The sequence below is a fragment of the Mesoplodon bidens genome (assembly GCF_964165515.1).
Source record: "Mesoplodon bidens genome assembly, chromosome: 9".
NCBI classification, from domain to species: domain Eukaryota; kingdom Metazoa; phylum Chordata; class Mammalia; order Artiodactyla; family Ziphiidae; genus Mesoplodon; species Mesoplodon bidens.
In genome coordinates, this window is record NC_138166.1 from 86,302,342 (window position 1) to 86,326,510 (window position 24,169).

At 53.4% G+C, this 24,169-nt stretch overlaps 1 protein-coding gene and 2 long non-coding RNA genes across 4 annotated transcripts in view; 2 read left to right on the forward strand and 1 right to left on the reverse strand.

The window, feature by feature from the left end:
- The window catches only part of LOC308622201, a 15,584-nt gene extending 10,575 nt beyond the window's left edge, over window positions 1-5,009 (forward strand). Inside the window, exon 3 of the long non-coding RNA XR_014016578.1 lies at window positions 4,933-5,009. This is a non-coding gene — a long non-coding RNA (uncharacterized lncRNA). The remainder of the gene's footprint in view (window positions 1-4,932) is intronic.
- A 2,070-nt stretch (window positions 5,010-7,079) lies between these two features.
- Window positions 7,080-24,169, reverse strand: part of PLXNA4 (plexin A4) — a 614,743-nt gene continuing 597,653 nt past the window's right edge. For both annotated transcript variants that reach the window (XM_081243430.1, XM_081243431.1), the window contains 7 exons: window positions 22,503-22,606; window positions 21,872-21,971; window positions 20,403-20,593; window positions 19,157-19,326; window positions 14,981-15,193; window positions 8,271-8,421; window positions 7,080-7,187 (listed from right to left, as the gene is read on the reverse strand). In XM_081243430.1, coding sequence (XP_081099556.1) covers window positions 7,092-7,187; window positions 8,271-8,421; window positions 14,981-15,193; window positions 19,157-19,326; window positions 20,403-20,593; window positions 21,872-21,971; window positions 22,503-22,606 — 1,025 coding nt within the window. In that variant the 3' untranslated portion in view covers window positions 7,080-7,091. The remainder of the gene's footprint in view (window positions 7,188-8,270; window positions 8,422-14,980; window positions 15,194-19,156; window positions 19,327-20,402; window positions 20,594-21,871; window positions 21,972-22,502; window positions 22,607-24,169) is intronic.
- On the forward strand, window positions 10,210-13,485 carry LOC308622202. The gene is made up of 4 exons (XR_014016579.1): window positions 10,210-10,285; window positions 11,623-11,806; window positions 12,267-12,357; window positions 13,330-13,485. It is a non-coding gene; the product is annotated as an uncharacterized lncRNA (long non-coding RNA).

Sequence of the window (24,169 nt, forward strand, 5' to 3'; positions counted from 1 at the left end):
TGCGATGCCTGCTTTGTAGCTGAGGACAGAGCCTTAGGTAAAAGGATGTATCTGATATGGCTGAGTACACATATCATGTGGCTGGAGAGCGAAAGTGCTGTTTCTCTACATCATAGAGGCCACCATCGCCTACTTATGGCCCAGCTCTCCCCCTCCCCCTCCTAGCAGGACACATAAAGAAAGACCCCAAATCCCAAACTGCATTTTTATTATTTTTTAATAAACTTTATTCTATATTACAAATAGGTTTTTTTTTTGTTGTTCTGAACTGCAAAATAGGAATGCCTTATATTTACATACACAGGTATACAATTAATTATAACAAAGGTACAGAAGCTTGCCTTTACCAAGTTACAACTGGGCTCCAATTTAAATAGCGTAGGGTTTCCTTTTTAAAAACTTTTTTTTTTAATCTTTTTTTTTTTTAATCTTACTCGGATACTCTTCTTTAAAAATCAAAACCAGAAGACCCTCTTCCTCTAGTAGATTTCATCCACATATCTTTGAGGCTCATTGTAACACTGTTGTCTAAAGATATGTTTTGCTTTGTTCTAACAAAGGGTCGGTGTTCAAGGTGGGAGCTTTCTGGAAACAGAAGTGGGGCGGGGCTGGGAGTGGGTGACCCAAGCAGGAATGACCGCCCTGCCGCCTTCAGCAGCCTGTCTCTGGAGACTCAAAGGCCCCTGCCTGTTCCTTAAACCGCCCATTCATCCTTTCCTGATCCTCCTCTCTCTCTAGTGTTTTGAGACTTAACTCTGGGTCATCTGACCAGGCCAGACTCCTCTTCCCCCACCCCTCGGCTCACTGAGCCATTATCTCTTGTGGTACCCTGGAGTTGTTGGTTGCTATGGTAACTTGGCAGGACCCTGCTGAAAGAGATAGGCTGGTCTCTACAAGCTAAAGTGGGGAGGAGGGCGGCTACCTCCAATTTCTTCCCTCCCATCTCAGGGCCTGGGGTTCTTGTCCTGGTCAGTGCAGCCAACTCATGACTAAGCCAGGACCTCTGGCCTCACGGATGCCAGGCCCAGGCAGGGAGTGATGGGGCGGGGGAGAGTCGTCCACCCTAAAACACAAAGTCGTGGTTTCCAAATGGAAACAAGATTCTTTGAGGTAAACTAGCTTTTCTTTTTAAGAACGGAAGGTTTAACAGGCCAAAACAAGCTGACAGGAACATCCAGGGAAGGAGAACACACACGGACACATACAGCTTCTTAGTTGTCCACCTGTATTGCGTTCAGTAGTCCTGTTTGGTAAAGTGTGGTCTCAGTTTCTCAAGTGTCCTTTGCATTGCTCTGTAACCGTATCCTCTGTTTGGAATTCTACTCTTGTAAGGGAGCCCTTCCAAAATGTGCTTGAGTTGTAAGATCAAAGATACCAACAAAAGAAGTTCTAATTCCAGATAAAGAACCTGGTGGAAGATGAGCTGCACAGACCTATTAGCTGTGAGCATCTGCCTTCTCAGGAGAGGGGTCCCTCCACAACCAGTCCCTAGCAGGGTCTCCTTGCTGTCTGGGGGAAGCTGTAGGATTCAGCAACACCAGGGGCCGCCTAGAGAGAAGTGAAAGAGGGTAGCGTGGAGGGAAGGTGGGGCTCGCCCGATCAAGGTCACTGGGCCGTCCCCACCCTGGCCCAGCTCAGTCTCTGCTAGTACAAACCAGAAATCTCTTTTTATTCATAGGGATTTTGTTTTGTTCTGATTTAGGGTAGTCACCTGCCTACTCAAGGAATTTAATTGGGACTCAATAATGAGTATGTATTACTTTTACAACCAAAGCATCCTTTACATTTTATAAAAGCTGGATACTCCCCCTAATAATAAATCATTTTATTGGGGATCAAAGATTTGTAGTTTAAAAAAGCTGTCTCTTGAATGAACTTTTACTGCAGAGATTCCTTTCTGAGTGGGAGGCGGGGTCATTCAGTTTTCCAGAGGCTCCGGAGCGGAGCGTCAGCCTCTCCCAGGAGCTGCCTCTTCGGCGTCCCCTGTGGCTGTCCCTCAGCCTCCCAGTCTGTAAGATGACTCGTTTGCTATGCCTGTGGGTGCGGCGGCAGAGACAGGAGGGGCAGGGGTTAGCATGGCGGGCTGCAGCCAGCCAAGGGAAGCACCAAGGACGTTAGCAGCCACGGAGGCTGCTCCCCCTGGCACGGCCACGCCTGGGCATGTCCTGACCCATTTCTTTAACAACAGGGGAGCCCCCCTGTCCTCCGGTCTCCAGTTTCTCCTCCTCCCCTTGGAAGTCACAGATAAAGAGTTTTGTGTCCCCCCCGCCCCACCCCAGTATTTGGACTTTACATCCACGCCTGGGCTCCCTCCTTAATCTCGGACCCTTAAAATACACAAACAAAAAATAATCAGCTACAGACCCCAAATAAACAGCCTACCTACGGCTTAAAGACAAAGGGAAGGGCTGAGGGATGGGAGGGGGGCTTAGTGGTCTGTCCTGAGAGCTGACAGGGAAAGTGAGGGGCTGAGAGAAGGTTCTTGAGGACGTGAACTAGAAGCAAGAGAAAGGGCCAGGAAGGAGGTGGGATCTGCCCCGGGGCGGATCTGCTGGGGGGCACGGTGCGGACTCTGGTACCTAGACGCTTTTCATTCATGGGATCACCTCTCAGACACCCGCGCTGCGGTTCTTATTGGCGGGGCCAGTTCCTGGAAGGGCCGTGGTCCAGGGCCAAAGCTCCTCTCTCCAGGGCTCTGTTTTTGATGAACAGTAATTAACCGTAGCCTTCACTGCGTTAAGTATTTGACTTCGCATCCTGTGAGGCCAAAGGAAGTGCCCCTTTGTCCTAAGAGCTGAGACGGATGGGATAAGGAGCTTTCCCTTTTAGGTGAGAGTGAGGGGTTGTTTAGGGCTCTGGAAACATCAGCAGGGCTTGCCTTGTGGAATGGAGGTCCTTTGGGAAATCACTGCTGTGGCTCCTCTGCTGGGGGGCCCACCGGCCCTGGCTGGACCAGGGAGCCCCGAGCGCTTACTCGCGAGGCGAGGCAGCTTTGGAGGGCTGGATGGGGCTAGGGCGGTCCCAGGGGGCTGGACTGAGGGCGGAGCTGTCCATTGGGGGCTGAGCAGCTCCTGAACTTAGTGGCTACGGGGTCTTGGGGCAGAGGCTACGCGTGCGGGAAGTGAGCAAGGGGGGAGGGGGCACTCAGGAGCCAGGCATGCAAAGGGGACAAGAGCACAAGGACCTGGGGTGAGGGGAAGGGGGTGTCGTGCTGGGACAGTACATCGACACTGATCCCGGCCTGGGAGGTGAGAGCTGGGCCTGCAGGGCCAAGATCAGACACCTCGCTCCCCCCGCTCAGTCCAGGACAGTCTGCCTCAAATGTCAGGATTTCTTTAAACTGACTTCTCTCTTTCTAGCATCTCTGGCCTCACTCACTGGCCCACAGGCTCACAAGAGGGAGGCTCTAGGGCTCTGGGTGTGCACATCACGGTTGGCCTATGGGACGCTCAGGTTATCCTGGGTCCCTGACTTCCAAACCACCTTGAAAGCAGAAGGCAAGAAAAAAATGTTTTCCTGAGGAAGTAACCGACACAATAGCCGACTTCACTTAAAGGTACTATTTGCAGGTAACCAAGAAATGTCAGGGTTTCTCCTTCCAAGGAAGGACAGAGAATGGCAAAGCCCAGACCTGGGGGAGACTTGTGCTCCCGGGAGAGATGACCAGCCTGCAGTTAACTTTCCCAGCCTCTCTCGCCCATTCTTGTAGATTGAGGACCTTGTAAAGTTCTCCCTTCCCGGCGCCATCCCATCTCACTTCAACATTCAGACTCCTTACCTCACCCAGGTCAGTTATTTCGACTGTGTGATCTCCTGGTACCATTTTGGACCCTGGTGGTTTCAAGGGGTTGAGAGAGTGAAAGAGATGGGATGAAAGGGAGGTGAGGAGACATGGCCTTTTCTCCCCTGCTCTCTACCCACAACTCAAGGAGTCAGATAAAGGTCCCACCTTAAATAGAAATGTGACCCTGAACATTAACTGTGACATGGGGCGGGGCCTTGAAGAGACTTCCCTTCCAGAGGACCCAGTCTGCCCAAGTCCCTTCTCTGGCACATACTGGCCAGCATGGAGGAGGTTGGGCATTCCAAGGGGAAGTGTGGAAAGAAGATCTGGGGGAGAGAGAGGCTTTTTGACAACGCTGCCTTGTCTTTACTTTGAAACGTATCACATGTGCGCCAAGAATCCAAACGAAAGAAATAGAAAACAAACAGCAAAAGGAAAAAGAGCTCTTATGGGGAAGATGGGTTGTGACGCTGCGAAATTCGATCCTATTTCTCCATCCCCCCAGCAGGCCACAGAGACTTTGGGCAAACAAAGCGCCAGAAACCACCCACCCCACCAATTAAAATAAAACCTGCCCCAAACCCCTCCCCCAGGAGAGATGAGGAGGGCGTGGAAACTTGTCCCTCCTCCTCCCCTCTTTCTTCCTGACATTTCTCCGAGGTGACTGAAGTTTCTCTTACAACAAAAACATGGGGGAAAAATTTGTACCGACAATGAAACAATAATAATAATCCGGTAAAAAAAAGAAAAGCTTCAGCAGAACCATGATAACAGTCTTTTTTCTAAATGTTCATTTTTTTTCTCTAACTGTGCAAAACTTAAAAAATAAATCAAAACACACTCACACACACATACTTACACTCACAGCTTCCACTCAGCACATCTGTGTTAAATATGTTTGTGTCTTTCTTCTCCCCAATCCCTTCACATGTGCAAAAATATTTTAGCGGCCCAGGTGCCTCCTCAGCCCTCCTCCCGCACGCTTCCTTCCTGGCCTGCCAGGGCTTGTGGCTTCTGGGGAGGAAATGAAATGATCAAGGGTAGAAATTCCATGCTTCTTCACCTGGCACTTCATTTGCCAAAACCTTTGGTTATGCTTTTCCCCCTTGACATGCATATTTTCTCATTCTCCTCTTCCCGTTGGTTAGGTTACTTGTATTTTGCCCATCATTTGTCCTGCTCGACGCCACATCACGCCCTGCTCTGCGTCACCACCGCCCGGCCTCCAGTCCTGTCCAGGATCCCCTTGGCCAGTGACCACCCTGATTTCCTACGGAGAGGTGACCTCACCCCTCTGCACTCAGCACAGAAAACAAGTGTTGAAATGTCCTGAAGTTGCAGAATGAATGGTGAGCAAGGGCAGAGAAGGGAGATGCTTCAGATCCCCTGATAGGACAAGGAAGCTTTCTGAGCTCTCTGCCTACTCCTGGGGCAGACACACATACACACACACACACACGCATGTGCACATGAGATCACACACACACGCACTCATATCCAAAGGGGCTAGCATTCTTTAAGCACAGGGTGCTCCACAGATGTTGCTGGAAATGGTGTGGTTCCTTCCTCTTTCCACGTGGGGCCCCTGTGGAGTGGATGGCAGGGGAGGATGTCTGATGCTCGGGGGGTGAAGGCGGGACTGTGGAACCTTGTCCCCAACCCCACCTGAGATGATGCCGCCACTTGCCTCCCAGAGTGGGGTACAACTCCACACCGGGGCTGCCAGGCGAGTCTATGGCGGGGACTGGACCACAGATGGAAATGGTGTCTAAGGTCCCTTCAAGGTTATAGGTTTCCACGATCCTCCGTCAGACCGTCTCTCACAATAGCCCCTGCTCACCTAGGACACATGTCTGAGCACACACTAGTCTGGCTGGCCGTGGATGGAAGGACAGATGGAGGAACAGATGCCAGAGCCAAGGTCAGTTGTATGTCCTCCTTTTCCTCCCTTTTCCGGCCAGGTCCTTCCTCTTGATTCTTCGGTCCTTCCCAAACACGACACACCCGGGACTGAGTTGGGCTGGCATTTTGGCCTGTCTCTGCGAGGCTGTGCTTGAGTGTGTTTCTTTCCATGACGACTGCCCAAGAGCTGAGGGAGGAGAGTGACTAAAGAGACAGCTGAGATGTTGATGAAGTAACTCCCAAGAGGTCTGAACAGTCCAGAGACAAAGTCATCTGCATCTGCAACGGCACCAGATTCTGCAGGGAGCCAGGGGCGAGGCTGTCTGCCCCAACTTTCTACAGTTCTCAGGAAGGACAGTGGGGACGGGAGCCACGGAGACAGCTGGAGGTAGACTCTCCCAGATGCACTCGGCATTTTACCCCGACCCCTGATGAGCGATGACCGAGGAGGCTGGAGGCGTGTCCTCTAGACGGCACTCGGGGATCGGCAAGGGGTCAGACCCATGACTGTGGTCATGACTTGTTAGCATGTGGAGGCGAATGGAAAACAACCAATTTTGCTTCCAGGGTAGATGCAGCTCTCTTCTTTTCTCCCTCTACATGTTACACTTCTGCCGCTGTGAGCCAGATTGGGAGGTTGGGAGGATCTCCACAGTGGGCTGTAACTGCTATTCTTTCTCCTGTCTGGTTTTCCACAGGCCCGGGAGGAGACTGGGCAGGCAGGGCCCTATGGGCACTTGGAAAGGCTCCAAGAAGATTGGAAGGGAACAAAAAGTCCTCTGGATGCCAATCCAACAAGTGGGAGACAGCCTGCGAGGCACCCCACGATGCCTCACGCTCCCCACTCCAGCCACATGCAGGAGGTGCAGCCTTTCTTCTCACAGTTGCAGAGGGACCATGCCACTGACAGACCCCCTGGAGATGGAAACCTGGGCCAGGAGACGTCTTCCCAGTGAAGGTAATACAGAGCTCACTGCCTCGTCCGCAGGCCAACGCTCGGCTCAGTGCGGGGCTATCAAAACGTGGAAGGTGAAGTAGCAGTACAGAAACATCCTTCATCCGTGGCTCCTCATCCATATTCGGGCCCTGCTGCTAATGCATGAGGTCAGCAGGGAAGGAGGGCCCCCTCTGATGTCTTCTGGCCAGGTCCCTCATGGGGCGGGGCGAGCCATCCTGGACTAACCGAGGGTCGGTGGCGTGGCTCAATCATGTTGGTAGAGCAACTGAAAGAGAGGGGATCCAGGAAGGAGAGAGAGACAGAAACAGGCAGAGAGAGAGGGAGATAGCGCTGCTCAGGGGATGCTGCTGACGCCAGTCGGAACTTGCACTTGGTAAAGATGATAATCTAGACTGAGGCACGGCTTGGTGTGTCCCTCCCTCCAGGGGGTGCCTGGAAGGACGGTTCTCAGCTGTCTAAGCTCATGAGGGTTATGACTTGTTCTAGTTTGTAGGCCAGTTTCTGCTTCCCACACTGGTCATCGTGGTCCAGAGGTCCAAGGATCTGTTGAAGAGCCAAGAAGGGGGCAGTCACTAGTTTGCGTACGTGTGTCTGTGTTCTTAGGGTACACACAGACGGGACGTGGTCAGAGGGTTTGGGAGGATGTGTGCAGGTGAAGCGGCCCACACAAGGTGGCTGGGGAGGCAGACAGCCTGGGTCACGGGGTGGGGAGGTGCGGGGCAGTGCTCGGGCATAGGGAACAACCGTGTGGGCACCCAGGTCAGTGAGCGCAGGATGCCAGTGCATGCACCAGCATGTCTGAATACATGTGTACATTTCACTGCCCACAGAAGACAGCTGAGAGTGGGCAGAAGACACCTGTGCCAGGCTGCTGCAGTTACCTAGGGGTTAGACAGCAAACAGGTCCATGCCCAGCAGGAAGCACGGTGCTCAGTGTCTTGGGGTGACTTCCGCTCCTGTTACCACCTTCCACTCACAGGGCAGCTGTGCTGCTGCTCAGACATGGGGAGCCTGGATTCTGAACCTACCTGGTCTATACCGGTGTGACCAAGAAAACCATAGGCACCTCTGTGCTGGCCAGAAAGCAGGCAGTGTCTGCAGGGGCAATGACCCCAGATGAAGTTTCCTAACTAGGGAATGCAGCAACTATAGACTCCATTCTGCTCTAGTCTGTATCTATTCTGTTCTGATTCTCTCCTACCCTATCATCTTGTTTCTATTCTATTCTATTCTTTCTATTCTATTTTCTATTCTATTCTTTTCTTTTCTCTTTTCCTTATGGAAGTGGGGAACTGCTTGCTTAAAGAGAATTAGATCAGAGAGAGGGAAAAAATAAAGGAGAGGGAACAGCAGGGAAGAGAAAATAAAGAGAAAAAAACAAGAGATACTTGATCTATATATCTGAAAAGAACAGGCATTAATGCAGAACTGATAGACTGGTATGTTTCTAGCGTCCCTGTCTTTAGAGCACAGCCCCCAAGTCCCGGGTGGTAGAGTTTCCCCAGCAGACGTGGGGGAGGGGTGAGTCTGGCGTGGTGCTCTTGGGCACAGAGGCTGCTCCAGGCAGGGATCTCTGGGTCTCTGCCGCCGTCCTTCCCAGTGGGCCCCGAGCAGGGCAGGGCTCACCTCCTCGCTGTACTTGCCCACGTAGGAGAAGATCTCGGAGAGCGCGCTCATGGTGTTGAACTCGTTCATGTGCATCCGGGACTGCTCAGCCAGGTACGCATTCATGTCCTGGTCACTGATGGCCGGCATCTTCCCGATGTCTGAGTAATACCTGCCGAGGCATGGGAGTGAGGAACCGTGCGTGCGGGGCAGAGGAGAGGTGGAAACTCCCAGTGCCGGGTCTGGGGCCAGCGGATTCGGAGGGTGACCCAGACACTATCAGAGGGTGGACAGGGTGGGGACAGGAGGAAGGAGCGACTATCGCCTGCACTGGCTTTGCTCCCGGCTCCCAGAACAGTGGTCCAGCCTGCCTTGTGTGTCCTTCTAACGCCCCCTCCCACAGACGCAAGACATCCCCTCCATGGGGCCTGAAGGCTCTTCTAGGCAGTTGCCCTGCCCTGATGTCCTCCCCTCTCTGAGGTTAGCCAGGAGAAGGGTGGGGCTGGGGGCCGCTGGCGGGGAGAGGCTGGCAGAAGGCAATCAGTCACTGTCACTTGCAGCTGTGCACTCCTGTCAACTGGTTAACTAGATGCCAACATTTACATTTTTAATTTCTGCAGTTTGACATTTTATGCAGCAACCCCCAACTCTCCCACCAGAGGGGAGTTGTGTCATTTCCTAATGAGGAACTGAAGGGCCCTGGTGCCCCCCAAGACAGGTGCTTTCGGCTGTGGGCTACGGGAAAGAGACCAGGTACCTGCAAAGGCGGGGGAGCATCAGGGCCGTGGGGCAGCACGCCCAGGAGTCCTTGTGGTGTCCCAGCTCAGCCCACGCTGAATGCCCGTGGCTTCATTGCTGGGGAGAGTGAGCCTGAGAGCTTAGAACAGAGGAGGGTGGTGGGGACAGTCACCAGGGCGGGGACTACGGTGAGGCAAGTGAGGCAGCTGGGGAACAAAGTTTTCGGAGAGTCACTCACTCTCACCTGGGAAGGTGCAGGTGACAATGACAGGCCTTGGGTTCCCAGAACTCTAGGCTTGATCAGGTGAGTGGAGGGAGTATTCTCAGAGGCTCTGGTTCATTCTCACCCTGGACCTCAGCCCTGCATCTCTCCCTCTGCATCCCTTACCATGCTGACCATGAATCTCTCCTTCCTGTGCCCACCCTCACCTTTGCCCCTAGGTGCCCAGGAGTTGGGTGGCAGACTATCAGAGATGGCTGGCATTCCTGTGCTACTCCAGCATCATGATCACGGGCTTGTGTGAACGACAGGTCAGTTTGCGCCAGAGCATCCCCAGGCCGGCAAGGATTGGCAAGGGGTGGGCTGGCCGCCCTACTTGAACCACAGCCCTGCACGGAGGCCGTCCCGCCTCCGGCTCATTTGGACTTCCTTTCTTCACGTTATTTCAGCGTGGGGTCCTCTCTTCCCTCGCCCTCCCTCGTCTCCAGAGCCCTTGGGCCCCTCAGCTCCTTGTCCTGTTTCATTTTGGTTCCTCTCTTCCATCCCAGAGGAGCCCACTCTCTTCCAGGCCTGAATCCCACCCCAAAACATCTTTAGGGTCCCTCAGGGTTCCAGGTAATGACATCCCAGGTGCTAAAGTTCCAGTGAGAGACTCGATGCATTGCCTCTATTTCTGGAAGGCAATAAATGCAATGTTCCCTTTGACAGCAGAGACCCAGGGCGTCAGTGGCGGCCCCAACCTTGCCGCTCCCAAGGAGATAAGTGCCGTCGTCCCCTCGCGACTCCATGCCTAGTGAGCAAATACATTTGTCCGGTAAAGGGTCACGTCCACAGGTCATATGGGGGGAGGAGATAGGAACAAACGAGCCTCTCCTTTCTGTCTCGCAGCCAGCAGCCAGACACAGCTCTGGCAACGTGGCTGGGCCCAGAGTTTCCTGCAGACAGTTTCACTCTGTCACCACGGACAGCCAGACCTACTGACGTCGAGGAAAACCCCAGGCTCCCCCTGATGGGACGTGATCGTCATGAGAAGTAAAGACTCCTGCCTTTCCCGTTACCTGCTCGTGAAACCTTACAGGTAGGGGGACGGCTCTGTCAGCCTTTCTGCAAATAGCATGAGGCCGCCTACTGCGACCTTTATGGCTGTGAGGGGCCTCAGAGCCCAGGTTAGGGACCACTGTCTTCATGGGAAACACTGTCCCTTTGCAATGGCCTGCCTTTACCGCACTAAAAGCCCAGTCCTTTGCTCCAAAGAGGATGTATAGAAAATGAGTCTGTGTGAGAAAGAGAGGGAGAGAGTGTGAGGTGGGGTTGAGAGGGGAGTGTGGGAGGGCAGGGGTCTAACTGCTCACCTGCAGCCATGGGGGCAGCCAGCCTGGACGTGCTCTGCGTGATTCCCGCTCATAGTGAGGTCAGGTCTGCATGGGGCAACCTGCCCCTCCTCTGCTGCCTGTGTGCAGAGGGCGCTGGATGGGACCAGTGCACGTCGGTGCCACACACAAGCCTACGAGTGGCTCGACCACACGTCCTCATCTTCAGCAAGTTCTAAATGGCTGAGCTGAGAGACTCTGGGCAGTCTGATGTCCTAGAGGAGTGTGGGGCTTGAGGTCTGCTGACATTCGGCCCATCCTCACCCCAAGCCCTGCCTGGAGCTAAGTGGGCCCGTCCCCCCCTGCAGGTCTCCACTGCCCTTGCCTCGACCTCTCCCTGCTGCTCTCCAGGGCTCTGCCCAACCCCACTCCCTGGCCAACACCTCTTGAGCCTGACAGTGGCCCTGCTCTGGCATCTCTGCACTGTGTGCACAACTGCTTTCTCTTGAGCGCCTGCTGTGCTGGGGCTTTGCGCCGGGCTCTGCCACTGAGTAGCCTTATTGATTGTGAAGAATGCAATTATGTCCCATTAATGAACTTCACACAAGTGCTCTTATCAGCTAGCTGTGCAGTGAGGAAGGGAAGGGTCAGCCTGGGCTCCTGTGCTTGAACTTGCTCCCATGGGATGTCCTCCTGCAGCCAAGTCCTTCTCCAGAAGGGAACCAGGTGGGATGCCAGCCCCATTGTGGTCCTGATACTGGTCCTCAGGAGCTGCTACAAAGGGCAGGGCCCCAGAGAGCTGGATTCTCTGCTCTTAACCAGTCTTCAGTGTTTTACATTCATGTGCTTCTGTGAGATGCACCCAGTGTGTGATGGTGGGCACCCCATCTCTGCCTTTAGGATGGCCCCAGTGATTGAGAAGGCAGTCTCCAATGCCCTGAACTCTTAGAGAAGAACAAAGTATCCTCATCCCTTCAAACACCTCAAGGATGAAGGTGCAGTCGTGAAAGACATTTAGAGCCCAAGGCTCTGATGTATAGATACTTACTTTTCAAGCTCCTGCATAAAAGTCTTTTCCTCTGTGTTCATTCACTGACCTCCCCAGGCCCAGCAGAATCAGGATGTTGCTCCCTGAGCCCCCACTGGTACAGCTCATGGGGCTTGCAGAGGGCCTGTGTGTCCTCCTTGACCATGATGAGGACCACAAGGGAAGGATCAAGTCTAATCCATCCCGAGTGTCCAGTGCACCCACGATGGACACCATAAATGTTTGACCCATGGATGAATGAGTAAGTTAATGAGATGTCCATACTTCACCTCCAGTATTGCTCCCAGGGTGAACTGTCCCAAGTTTTATATTTTGAATGGATGGCTTCTTTAGGAGGCATTTTTAAATATTTAAGATTCTGAGCCCTTTTCACATGTGACACAGGTGAGAGATGGCATCCCAGTGAGTGGCATGCCCCGGCCCAGTTCCCAGGGGCCCAACTGTGGCTCCATTCCATTCACTCCTGTGTGGAAAACCTGTGCCTGCAGGTGAGGGAGGCTACCGTCGCCACGGGGTTAATTCCAATTTAAAATGAGAGGCAATCACTCTGACATGAAACTGTTACTGCTGTTGACAGTGAAATAGAAATTACTGCTGAGCATGACACACCAGTTTGGTGACAACACTGCTGAGTTCTGCTAAGATGAGGGTAGCAGTTGCTTGCTACTGGGGAACCAAGAGATTCTTCTCCCTTTCACTAGACGTGGCCGTAAGCAAAACCCCTCATACTTGGAATGGAGGCAGCAAAGACGGGGAGTCTGCAGTGAGGCCACCAACCACAAGCGTTGCAAGGTACCTGGAGGCAGGAATGGGATGGAGGATGGATGAGAGGACAAGCAGAAGGATGGGAGGGATGAGGGATGGGAGGATGCGTGGGGATGGTGGGGGGATGGGTAGCTGAAGAACTTCTAGGAGGTAAAGCCTGCTTAGGTATGACAGAGTGACCTGGGCTGCTCAACCAGCAGAGTTAGTGAGGACTCCTGCAGCCGTGTGTGTCCCACCCCCCTATAGAGAGGGCCACCAGAATAAACCCCATTTCTCAGCTGTGAGGACAGCAGGCCCTCCCCCAGATGTGTGCGGGGCACGCTCTGCAGCACTGAGGCAGTGAGCCTGGGCCCTGTGTGCGCTGTCTGAATGCTCACGGGAACTGAACATGGAAATCAGAAGTGGGCAAGCCCTGGCCACTTCTGAACTGGAGGCTGCCAGTGCCCTCGGCAGGCCAGGGGGGGCGATCAGGCTGGCTGTGGGTCCTGAGCAAGCTCTGTGCTGCTGGACTTCATTTCCCAGCAGCCAGACAAGCTCAGAGGCCAGCCTCCTCGCGAAGGGAGACTGGAACTGATCCACTCATCACCGAGGGAAGAAGCACTCTAGGCTTGATCTCCAGACCTATCTGTGCTATTTCCCAACCCCTCTGTCTTTGTACCCTCATCCCAGAAGGGGAGGAGAAATGATTTGAGACCCCAAGCAAGTGAGAGATGACTTTCCTGAGAGTGCCTTTGGTTGTTAAGAAACGGGCGGGATGAGAAATGGAGACCATCAAGGCACTCCTAAAAATAACCAAATGGACTGGGGTTACTTGTGAGCTATAGCAGCTGCGTGGCACAGATCTCATTTAGCACCAAGTGAAAGGGAGACCATTAGCCCGGCACGTGCACTATTCTCACCTCTGACTAACCGGGCCATTCTGGGGAAGTATCCTCTACACAGATGTTTCATAAATGCTCCCAGCCCTTCACATCCCTGCTTTCTCCCTCCCTGCCCAAGGTCCCATTGCAGTGACATTGCACCGGCACAGGGGTAACCAGAGCCCAGCCGCTGCCTCTTTCTTCTCTCTTTGCTGAAGAGCCAGCTGACCACACAGGAGAGCTTGCTCCTCCTGGCAGCTCTGTTGTCAGAAGAATGAGCCACTGTCGAAGCAGGGGGAGGTAAGAGCCTCTTTGGTGACTCAGACATAATCAGATATGAGGACAAAAGAGTGAGCTGTCTCTCTGACAGCCAAGGCTGGAAGCCCACCACATGCACCAGCAGGAAGGGGTGGGGGGAGATATCAAAGAACAGAGGGAGAGGGAAAACAAAATACAATTCTTCCAGCAGAGCTACGTTACTGGGGTGGCCAGGATCCCACCCCGCTCTCGGTTATTCCCTCTGTAAAAGGGAAGGCAATTTTCAACTATAAAGGTGGAGACTGTCTCTCTTCCATGGGTGAAACAATATTGTTCATTTTGTCTCAGTCACTGAGTCAAGAACAATTTCTGGTCTCTAACTCTTCAAAAAAGCACCAAATCTGAGTTTCCATCCAGGTTTCCTATCTTTAAGCTACTTAGAAGAAAGAGGGACTCTAAAATCAAGACCGCCATGTAGAGGTGTGCAGGTTGTTCACTGCACAAAGGTGCTTGGTTGAGAGGGTGAGCTAGGACTGACAGCTAGCCTGTCACTCAACAAACCATGCATCCTGGCATGGGGCCACATCGTCTGGTAGGAAGGGGCACCTGCCTTAATTCACACAGATACCATATGGGTTGGCAAAAGCCCTGTCTAAAAAGTACCATAAATTGTAGAAAAGAGATTTGGGAGTCAGCTGAATTTGGGGATCTACTTTTCTCTTGGCCACTTAAGTCATCTTGGACTGATTACTCAACCATTCTGTATGTATAGTTCTTCACCTTCACGGGCACAAAATGAGGTTATAAAGCCTGTCCCCTTATATTCCGGAGCTACTCTGATGAATAAATAAATAGACTTTCAGCTGGTTGTTTAGCTCAGGTGCTTGGCATATGGAGCTGATACAGCCCAGCCAAACCATTAATGTTCTTTACCGTGAGTTAGCTTTGTACCAAGAGGAACCCAGCTGCACAGCGTACAGGTGGCCCTCCCATCACAGGTGCATAGCTGAGACTGGATTAGATTAGGGCCACTATGGCTGGGAAGGCCCGGGCATCAAGAGTTCATCGTGCTGAGAGTCAGGGGACTGGGACTGTGTGAAGCTGTTCAGTGTGACAAGGATGTCCCCACAGGACACTGGAAGAACTGCCAGATGGACGGGCAGATGGGGACAGGCCTCCAGCCTGCCTGTGGCCGGATGTTATTCGGTCCCTTGGAGTCTTTCCTTTTTTTTATTTTTTAGTGGGCACCAGAGCAGGGAACTCTATTTCCTTCCTGGGCCTAGAAAGAGCTGGGCCCTCCATGCAGGGGAGCAGAACGCAGTGGCAGCTTCTAGCCATGTCCCATTCTTGTTTCAGCTGACAGTACTGGGTCCGTGGGCTGTGGGTGTCACCACTGCAGGCTGGGGCTTCGCGCAGGACCAGTCTGCAAAAGCCCTGCCCATTGCAGAGGGGAAGGAAGGGGTCCCACATCCACCAAGGAAGTTGCCTGCTGCGGCCCGGGGCCTACCTGGGCTCCCCGGCCCAGCACTCACCTCTCCACCCAGTTCTTGTAGCTCGGGATGTCCTTGGCGTAGAGCAGCTTGTTGGAGGGGGAGTCCTTGCCCAGCCGGTGCTCCGACGTGGAACAGGAGTCCATGAAGGTCTGGGCCACCACAGACAGGCAGGCGTCAGTGATGCTGTTCTTGTGGATGTCAAACACAAACTGGGGGTTCTTGATCATGTTGACCCAAAACCTCAGGGGCAGGCTGTGTGGGGGGAAGAGGCAGACGGTCAAGGGAGCTGGGGGGCAGGGGGGCACTGTACATTGACCTGGAGAGTTCCCGGGAGAAAGAGAGAAGGCTGGGAAGCAAGGGTTCTGAGGGGCCTTCTCTATGTCATCAATTCACTTTCCAGGGACGTGGAGATCAGCGAGATTGAACAGTCTGTTCAGAGATACAGCGTTGATAGGAACTGGAGGGCTCGATGCCCAGCCTGGACCACAGGACTCACCATCTGCCCTGAGAACACAAGGCGCTGGGGTCCGGGGCAGCCATGACAGGTACTAGAAAATGGAACTTCTGACTCTCTATTCCACCGTCTGCCCCCTGTGCCACAGATACAAGGCATGTCTGGTTGGCAAACCTTCAATAGCCTGGAACCTGGGCTTTGTATCTTATTCTCTGCCCTCGCCCTTCCTGCCTGGCCGTATGGGCTCATTCCTACGTGGTGAGGGCCCTGGCACTGAACAGTTCAAGTGCAGCTAACTGATTCCCATCCCTAAGCCGGCATGCTGAACGAACCCCACTCCCGGCCTCTCACCTGCCCCGTTGTGTTCCCTCCTTCCCCTCCCTTTCTTCCAGTTAGCACCTGCTATATACCAGGAGCTATGCTAGCAACTGGGGGTCCAGTGTGAATAAGACCCATCCCCTGTCTTCCAGAAGTCTGCACACTGCTGGGCTCGTGGGGAATGTCAGACGTGCAATCAGCAACTTTGGGCGCTGGACCTGAGGGATGGGTGGGGTCCAGTGTGGGAGCCAGGGAGGTGTGAGCAAGTCTACCCAGAGGGGCATTATCTGGAAAGTCTTCACTGAGAGGACGACACTTAATGGTCTCAGTTTTAGAGATGGAGAGGTGTTCCTTAGCTGGATGAAAGCTGAAGGAAGAGGAGAGGAAGGTACTGCCAAAGGGGAGTGAACCAAAGACAAAGAGGAGATGAAACTTGCAGTGCCGTCTGCTAACTGAGCCACCTGTGTGTTGCTAGAAAGGGTCCCGAGGCATCGGGCAAAACCTGCCCACCTGCCCCTTTTGCCTACTTTGCTGGCTCTCAGAGTCTGCGGTTCCATCCAGCCTGTGGAGACGCAGGTCAGGAAATGGGGTGGCACCCAGCAAGGGATCACTTATTTCCCTCCCTCTGCCTCCACATCCTTACCTCCTGCCATGTGCCCTGATGCTTTACTGTTGCTTGGTTGCTGTCCTCAGGGTTGGTAATAATAGTTATAATGTTTGCGTGTGTTTGGCTTGCCTCTTACAACTTCAACTCTTTTGAATTACATTATTTCGATCCAGCAGGAACAAGATTTCTGTATTTGTTGTATCTCCCAGCAGCCAGCATGTACATACAACAAATGCTAAAATACAGTAAGGCCTCATATTCAAGACTGCCAATCAGTCCACAAGTATTTATTAAGTTCCCACAAAGTGTGCCGTGCAGGCAGCACCGAGGTCTAACAATGGTAAGTGGCACTTGTTTCATCCTGGGAAATCCAGAAGAGGAAATAAAGGGACGGTACAGAAAGTTCTGACACTCAGGGGAAAGTCAGGGTCACTGCAACTGCCCAGGGGAGGCCATGAGAGCTGGGCTCAGAGCCCCGGATGAAGGACTCCCGGCTGCCCAGCTGATGAAGTCTCTGGTCTACATGTCCCTGTTTCTGGAAGTCCCACCTGGAAAGGGACTCTGGGAGCCCATATTTGCTGCATGGTTGTTTCTCCCCAACATTCCCCTTCCTTCAGCCAGTTGTGCTGACAGGCAGATCAAACAGGGAAACCACAGAAGCTCCTGCCTAATGAAATATTAGCATATTATTAACATTAGTGGTGGCACTAATCTCTGGTTGATTGCAGCCACTCAGGCTAAATGAGTAGGAGGTTTATTTAAAAGAGAAAAGGCAGGGGAACGTGGAGGAAGGTAGTAGGGGAGAGGGCGAGTTAACAACTTTGGCTAGGAATAAAGAAACAATCTCTCTTCAATCAGGGACAATTAACTCTAAGTCAGTATGCAGGCTTCATAATTCCTGGACTACCTTTGTCTTGCCCAGGTGGCCACGATCAGGGTCGGGGGAGTGTGTCCTCTGGTGAGAGGACCTGAGAGCTGGTACTGCTGTCCCCTGCCCGGGCTTTCCTTCCCTGACACTGGAGCTTGTTACGGTAACACGCCTGACACTTGGAAGAGCGGGCAGGAAGGAAGGTTCTGCCCTCCCTCCAAGGGCCTTATGGCATCTCGTCGTTGGAGGTGCCCTTACCTTACCCCAGCGGGAGGTATGAGCTGAAAACAAATGGTTTAGATACCATTTCAGGGGGATGTACTTGTAAAGGGCTACAAGAGCAAGGGGGGATGTTTTGGAAATACCAGCTCTCCCAGCATCTGGATAAGGTCTGGGCAGGGCATTCCTTGAATTCTGAAGGCTGCAGACATTCAGCTGGGGTGGTAAGTAGGAAGCCTTGGTGGCAGAGAGAAGCAGACTGGGTAGATCAGGGGCATCTGCCCTTGGAACAGCTCTGCAGAGTCATGCTAAAAAGATGGGCAGAATGCAATGCAGTCTTACCTAGAGGCAGGCACTGGGAGGGACAAGACCTGCAGGCCTTTCAGAGGAAAGAACAGCCTTCACCCTGTGTACTGTACTTGACGGGGAATCCAGAGTCTAAGAGTCTTATTTCAGAAAGATTGCAAGAACTCCATGATGCAAGATCTTCTCTCACCCAGAACTACTGTGGGAGCAAACCCTACTCTTCAGGTCTATGGCCCAAAGCTCTGTACCTGCCTGATTTCCCTATTTTAGTAGCGATGCACTGTGCTTCAGGTGAAAGAGAGGAGAAGCCAGAGCATCCTACATTAAATAACGTTTCAGTGCCACAGGCTGACTTCTACCTAAATCTAGGTTTTGGTTTGGGGCTTGGGGCTGGTTGTCAGGGCACCTGGCTGAGCCCTAGTACCATGTCAGTCCTAGCCGTTGGTGGGTGCTGGGCAGCAGGCTCGTGCTGCTTTGGAAGAATGTTCTGGGGCGAGCACCCCAGGACAGGGACCGTGTAAAACTACTGGGAGGGGATTCTGGAATGGAAGGGACCAAATATAAGGCAGCTTTATCCCAGGTAGAACTCTCAAGTAGAGACTGTCTTGGCCCTGCATCTTCATCAATATTTATCGAGTCCCAGCTTTGTACAAGGTTTCATCACAAGAGCTGAATACTGATGTCTGACCTTGCTGTCTCAAAGTGAAACACGACTGACACACAAATGAAGAGAAAGGATGATACATGCTAAAGGAGAGGGGGGGGCCATGGTGAGACACCTAGAGGGGCATTTAGGACTTAGAGGATCCCCTCGTCTCAAAGACACGGTAGTTATAGGATGGTCCCTTCCCCAAAGGGAGTTTGGGAAGGGGGTTTGTGGAAAGGGAAGACCACTTCTTGAATAGAATGGGAACACTCCTCGTTCACCTAGGTCACTCCTAGACGTGCTTCAGACTCCACTTAAGGTCACTGTGAGATGCTGCCCCTCTACAATCCAGCTGCACACATGCATCCCCCATTGTCGCATGTGCCTCTCTGTCCGAACAGCTGCCCTCCTGTCTCTTACCCGTGACTGTCAGCCCATGGAGGGCAGAAGTCTCAGGGTCTAACACAGTGTCAGGCACAGGGGAGGGACCTGGATGTGAGAGCCACCTGGCTGCCACATCTGGCATGTTCCTTTTTGCTCATTTAGTTGGTTAAATGTTTGCTGACTGACTGACTGATGATAGGAATGAAGGATGATTCGACTAGAGGGAAGGGAGAGAGGAAGTGAGCACACAAATAATCGGGGAGGAGATGGAGGCCCCAAGAGAGTGCCTGCGTAGAGTCGCTGCTGGGAAGGTGGACCACGGCCCCTCTCCCCCTCTCCAAGGCCTGAGGCCCACCTGAGCTCATGGACTCCAGGCTGGCCTCTCTTGATTCATCTGCTCGCCCCTCACTCACCAGTTGCTCTTCCAGGTGTGGCGGACGTGCGGGTCGTGGATGCCGTGCTTGTCCGCCTGCTCATCCAGGAAGTCAAACATGTACTTGATCGCCAGGGGCAGGGCGGAGCCGCGGTGCGCCGTGCTGAAGATGGTCTCGAAGAGGTCGTCCACAAACTTCTGCAGTGTGCCCTGCGGAGGAGGGCACAAGTTCGGACACAGCTCGCCTGCCCCGTGAGCTCCGAGGCTGGGTTTTAAGGTCGACTGGCCTCCCAGATGGCGGGCGGAGGGGAGGACAGCGCACAGCCACGCCTGCTTGGGTGAAATCCTGCAAGTGCATATGTGAAATCGGCACCCTCCCCCCGCCCGCCTGCATCTGTCTCGAGCAGCTTTACATTTCCCCGGCACGTGGAAAATAGACGTAACACCGATAACTGGACCTAAGGAAGCCTTCCTCTGCCAACAACTCGGTTTGGTTTAACACCCTTTGATGGTGTTATTTTAGCACTTTTCACAAATGCTAATGAACAACTCACTCGGTCAGAGCAGACAAACACAATCTGCTGGTTCTGTTTAGGCATTAGTCACGCCAGCTAATGCACAGTTACTCACTGGCCTCTGCAGAGAGCGGAGCCGAGGCCAGTCTCAGGAGTGAGGGACGAACTGGGGTGGGACCGCCTCACCTCAGAGACGTGCAGAGCTGGCAAATGCCCAGCATCTCTGCTGCCCCCCTCCCCATCCATTCATGCAGGCCCTGCTCACCAGTGCCGGTCTCCTTCCCAGCACAGAGCCTCAGAATCCTTCTCAACCCAGTGCTGCAGCCGACCCCACCCATACTGGATCCGTGCTGGATGTCCCCAGAACCAGGATTAGAAACGGTGCCTGGAAAGTCACTGATGGAGCCCCAATTTCCATCACGACACCCCAGAGAAATAGTCATTCTTCTGTTAGGCGTGGCAGAAGACTATGAATACACATGGTTAGTGTCTCTATTTGAGCAAGGGCAAGAGAAGGGACGGAATCGAAACTTCTGACGCATGCCAGCACGGATGTATGGGTGGGGTTGGCTGCAGCACTGGGTTGAGAAGGATTCTGAGGCTCTGTGCTGGGAAGGAGACCGGCACTGATGAGCAGGGCCTGCATGAATGGATGAGAGGGGGGGCACCAGCAGAGATGCTAGGTATTTGCCAGCTGTGGCATTTCTGTGAGGTGAGGCAATCCCATCCCATAACCCACAGGTGCCCCACACCCCGTCTGAAGTCCCATACCTTAGTGGCCAGCAGTCGTGTCAGATAGATTTCAGACACCATCTTGCTCCCCCGGTCACCCTCCTTCTGGTCCCCGTGCTCGTGGTTCTTCACCAGGTGCCACAGCTTGACGCCACTCTCCAGGTCAGGGGTGATCATGGGTGTGCGTGAGCGGAGGCTGTCAGGGCTGCCCGTGTACCGGATCATGTTTTCTGCCAATGCAAGGACCCCACACGGTAAGGCCACCCAGCCTTCCGGCCCATTACTCACGACACACCTCGGCTCCAGCCAAGGCCAACTCCGATCCTTCCTGCATTTATTTGCAGGCGCTGTCACCTTGCCTCGCTTCCGTCCATTCCTGAATCGGGGGCGCTCTCCCACCACCTCCGGGAAACTCTCTGTGGCCCCTCCACCCACTCAGATTCTCCTCCCTCCTGCACTTGCATCTCTCCAGCCCTTGTTATTCAATTTGTAAAAATGAAAGCTTATCTTTTTTTTTTTTTTTTTTGCGGTACGCGGGCCTCTCGCTGTTGTGGCCTCTCCCGTTGTGGGGCACAGGCTCCGGACGCGCAGGCTCAGCGGCCATGGCTCACGGGCCCAGCCGCTCTGCGGCATGTGGGATCTTCCCAGACCGGGGCTCGAACCTGTGTCCCCTGCATCGGCAGGCGGACTCTCAACCACTGCGCCACCAGGGAAGCCCAAGCTTGTCCTTTTTTATCTTATAAGAGCTCTCAAGCCTCAGGGTGTGCTCTGTGCAGCCAGTTAAGTACCAATGAAAGAGCAGGGATCCTGTCTCCCCAAATGACGGTTGACCAGCTTAGTGATCGCCCTGTCACTTGTGTACCTTCATCCGCCCCTCTCGCCTGGACCAATTCCTCCCACTTACTTGCTGAAACGTGAGGTGTCGTGAGATGAGTGTTGAGCAGGAAAAGAAGAGGCAAGCCCCACTGTGTGCGGGCATCGTTCTATGTTGTCTTCTATTTATTTTCCAGAACCATCCCGTGAAGTTGCTAGTTTGTGCAATGCCCGTTTTGCAGGCTTCCAGCCCACATCCAGCGCCCTCTTCCCCACCCTGAGGAGCAAAGACCTGGGTCTGTGCCTTCCCTCAACTGCTTCATAGTGTGTGACCTTTACACGTCATCTAGCCTCTGTGCACCTGAGTTATAATTTGCTAATCTGCATAAGAGGGGGAAATAATAATTATTCACTATTATGAACCTGACGTTTCATAATGCGTTATCACAAATGTGAAAGCATCTTAGAGACTGTAGGATGCTCAGGAAGGTTAGACTTCTTGATTTTGAGGATGAAGGTCCTGCTCCTGCATCAGGCCAGAGTTCCTCTCTGGTGGCCAGCCTGCCTGACTCCTCCCCCCACTCCTCACCCCCGCGCCCCATCCCGGGCATCCACTGCCTTCCAGCAGTGCTGCCAGCAATGACAACAGCTGCTCAGGGCATCCTCTCCTCCCCAGAATGATTCAATGAACTCACCGTATTTACTTGCCGAGGTCCTGGAGACGGTGGAGTTGTTCACTGCATTGTAGGCTGTCACCTGCTTGGACACTAAAGCCACCACAGAACCATCTGGCACCTACCGGGAAAAGGCAGGTGAGGGCCTGGGCACAGAAACTCTGCCACCCCAGGAAATCAGGACAAGCCAGGATGAACGTGGACCTCAGGGGCAATCAGTGCCTCACCGAGAACCAGGGGACCAAGGAGGCTGTCAGCCTTCCTTTGACGCAGCACGACAGATCTGAATACAGAACCGTAGTCTATGTTGGGGTTTACTCTTGGAGCAACTCTGGCAAGAGCTTCTCACCAGCATCCTCTGTCTTGATGCTTCCCTGGGGGAGCCATCCAGCCTTAAACTCTGGGTACCACAGGGTCTGTGCCTATGCCCTGCAGGAAGCACACACCTGGCAACCTATCTCCAAGGAGGTCAGGGTTTCCTGGCTGGGGGCCATGTTTTCCCTGGGTCGCTAAGGGCACATGCAGTGCTGGTGAAGAAGTGGATTTAGGGCTTGGTAAGAGCCTCAGGGCAGCCCTGCTATTCAAGGACTGAGACTCCCAGGGACCTGGCTGCCCATTTTGCTAGCCCCCCTCCACTCCACGGTCACCCCACCTGGTAATGCGCCAGGGTGTTCAGTCTCTTCCAGTCGTTCTCAATCTTGGTGGTGATGTCTTCGTCCTGCAGGATCATCCTCGCCCCACTTCCCTGTCGCCACTCTGTAGGAAGAGCAGTCACTTCTCAGAGAGGTCCTCAGGGCCCTCCCATGGGATCCTGAGGACCCCTGTGCAGGCACATACATGGCACCTTCTCAGGGGTGCATCCGCGGACAGACAGGTGCTAGCAGACACTCCCAGAGGAGGGGTGCAGAAGCTCTCAGCACGGGGTGGGGGGCCCTGAATTCCAGTTCTGGTTCTCATCCCAACAAACTATGTGACAGAAGTAGGAATAACGTCACCCCCGTGGCCCACCTGTTCCCGCAGTGGCCACATCTGCAAGAAGTCTATGCTTATTAGCTGAATGAAAAAGGCAGGTGAAGGCACTTAAGAAAGTACTAAGCAAATGCAAGGTGGTATCATCACCATCACGTACTCTTTGCTTGATTGTAAGGCCTTGGAGCTCATGAGACCAGGGCTGCAAATTCAGTCACTGTGCACCCTGTTCCTATTCTAGGGGTGCACCCCGTACCTGAAAGCTGGCAGGTGAGCCACCCCTGGCCGGGAGACTGAGTAAGTGTGGAGGGACCAGCAAAACCTGTTCTCATGCCCAAGAACAGCCTCGTCCCCACAAAGTTGATGGGGATAAGAGCCTCTTGGTGATGTCCAACACCTAATTATCTGATGCCATAGGTATACGCTTACATCCCATGTTCTTCTCATGGGCCCAGACACCTACAACACACGGGCTTGCTGACGGATCCCACGTGGGAAAACAGGAGACTGTTTCTCATCTACCAAATCCTCATCGCCACACGTGGTACAAATCACATGGAGATGGAGGCACGTACATTCCATCCTGAATTGTTTGCACATGGAGACCCAGGTGCATGCCAGACACAGGCCAGCTCTCGTGCACGGGCACGTATATATCTACACATGCACACACCGGAAAGGAAAAATGGCCTTTTCAATTTAAATACAACATGTGTTCCTGCCAGGAAGCCAGGAATCTGGTTTCCAGGCAGCCACTACCCCATTCGACGCCTCACAGATGCTGAAATTCTGAAACAGGCAAGACCACCGGGTTTTGCAGCATGTGGTTGGGGGCTGGAGTGAGTTCCCCACAGTCCTCGTCTGACCCCTGCCTTGGGTTTTTCCCTACAGCTTGCAGACACACATATTGTCCTCCCTCCCTCTGTTCCCCTCCTGTCAAGGCTGAGCTGGGGGTCCAGGACTGATTCCTCCCTGCCTTGTGCACTTGGCACAAGTGCACAAGGGGGGATCTGAACAAGCCACAGGGCCTGGGGGACTGAGCAGTGACAGCTGGTGACTAATTCGGGAGCGAGAGACAGGACTTCCTTGTTCCACAACTGGCCTGAAGTTGTGCAGTGCGCAGCCTGTGCAGCCGTACTCAGCAGCCCTGACTCTGAATCATGTCCAGTAATTACGTAAGTAGATGAAGGTCAGTCTGCCATCTCTGTCCCCAACCGAAAAAAAAACCAGGACAGAGTGTGGCCATGCTCCCCCCAGGGCAGTCAAGCAATGATGGGTTGTCCTTAGGAGTGCAAAAGTGATGCTGCCAGATGCCCACCAGCAGGGCTAGCCCAGCACCTGGGACACAGT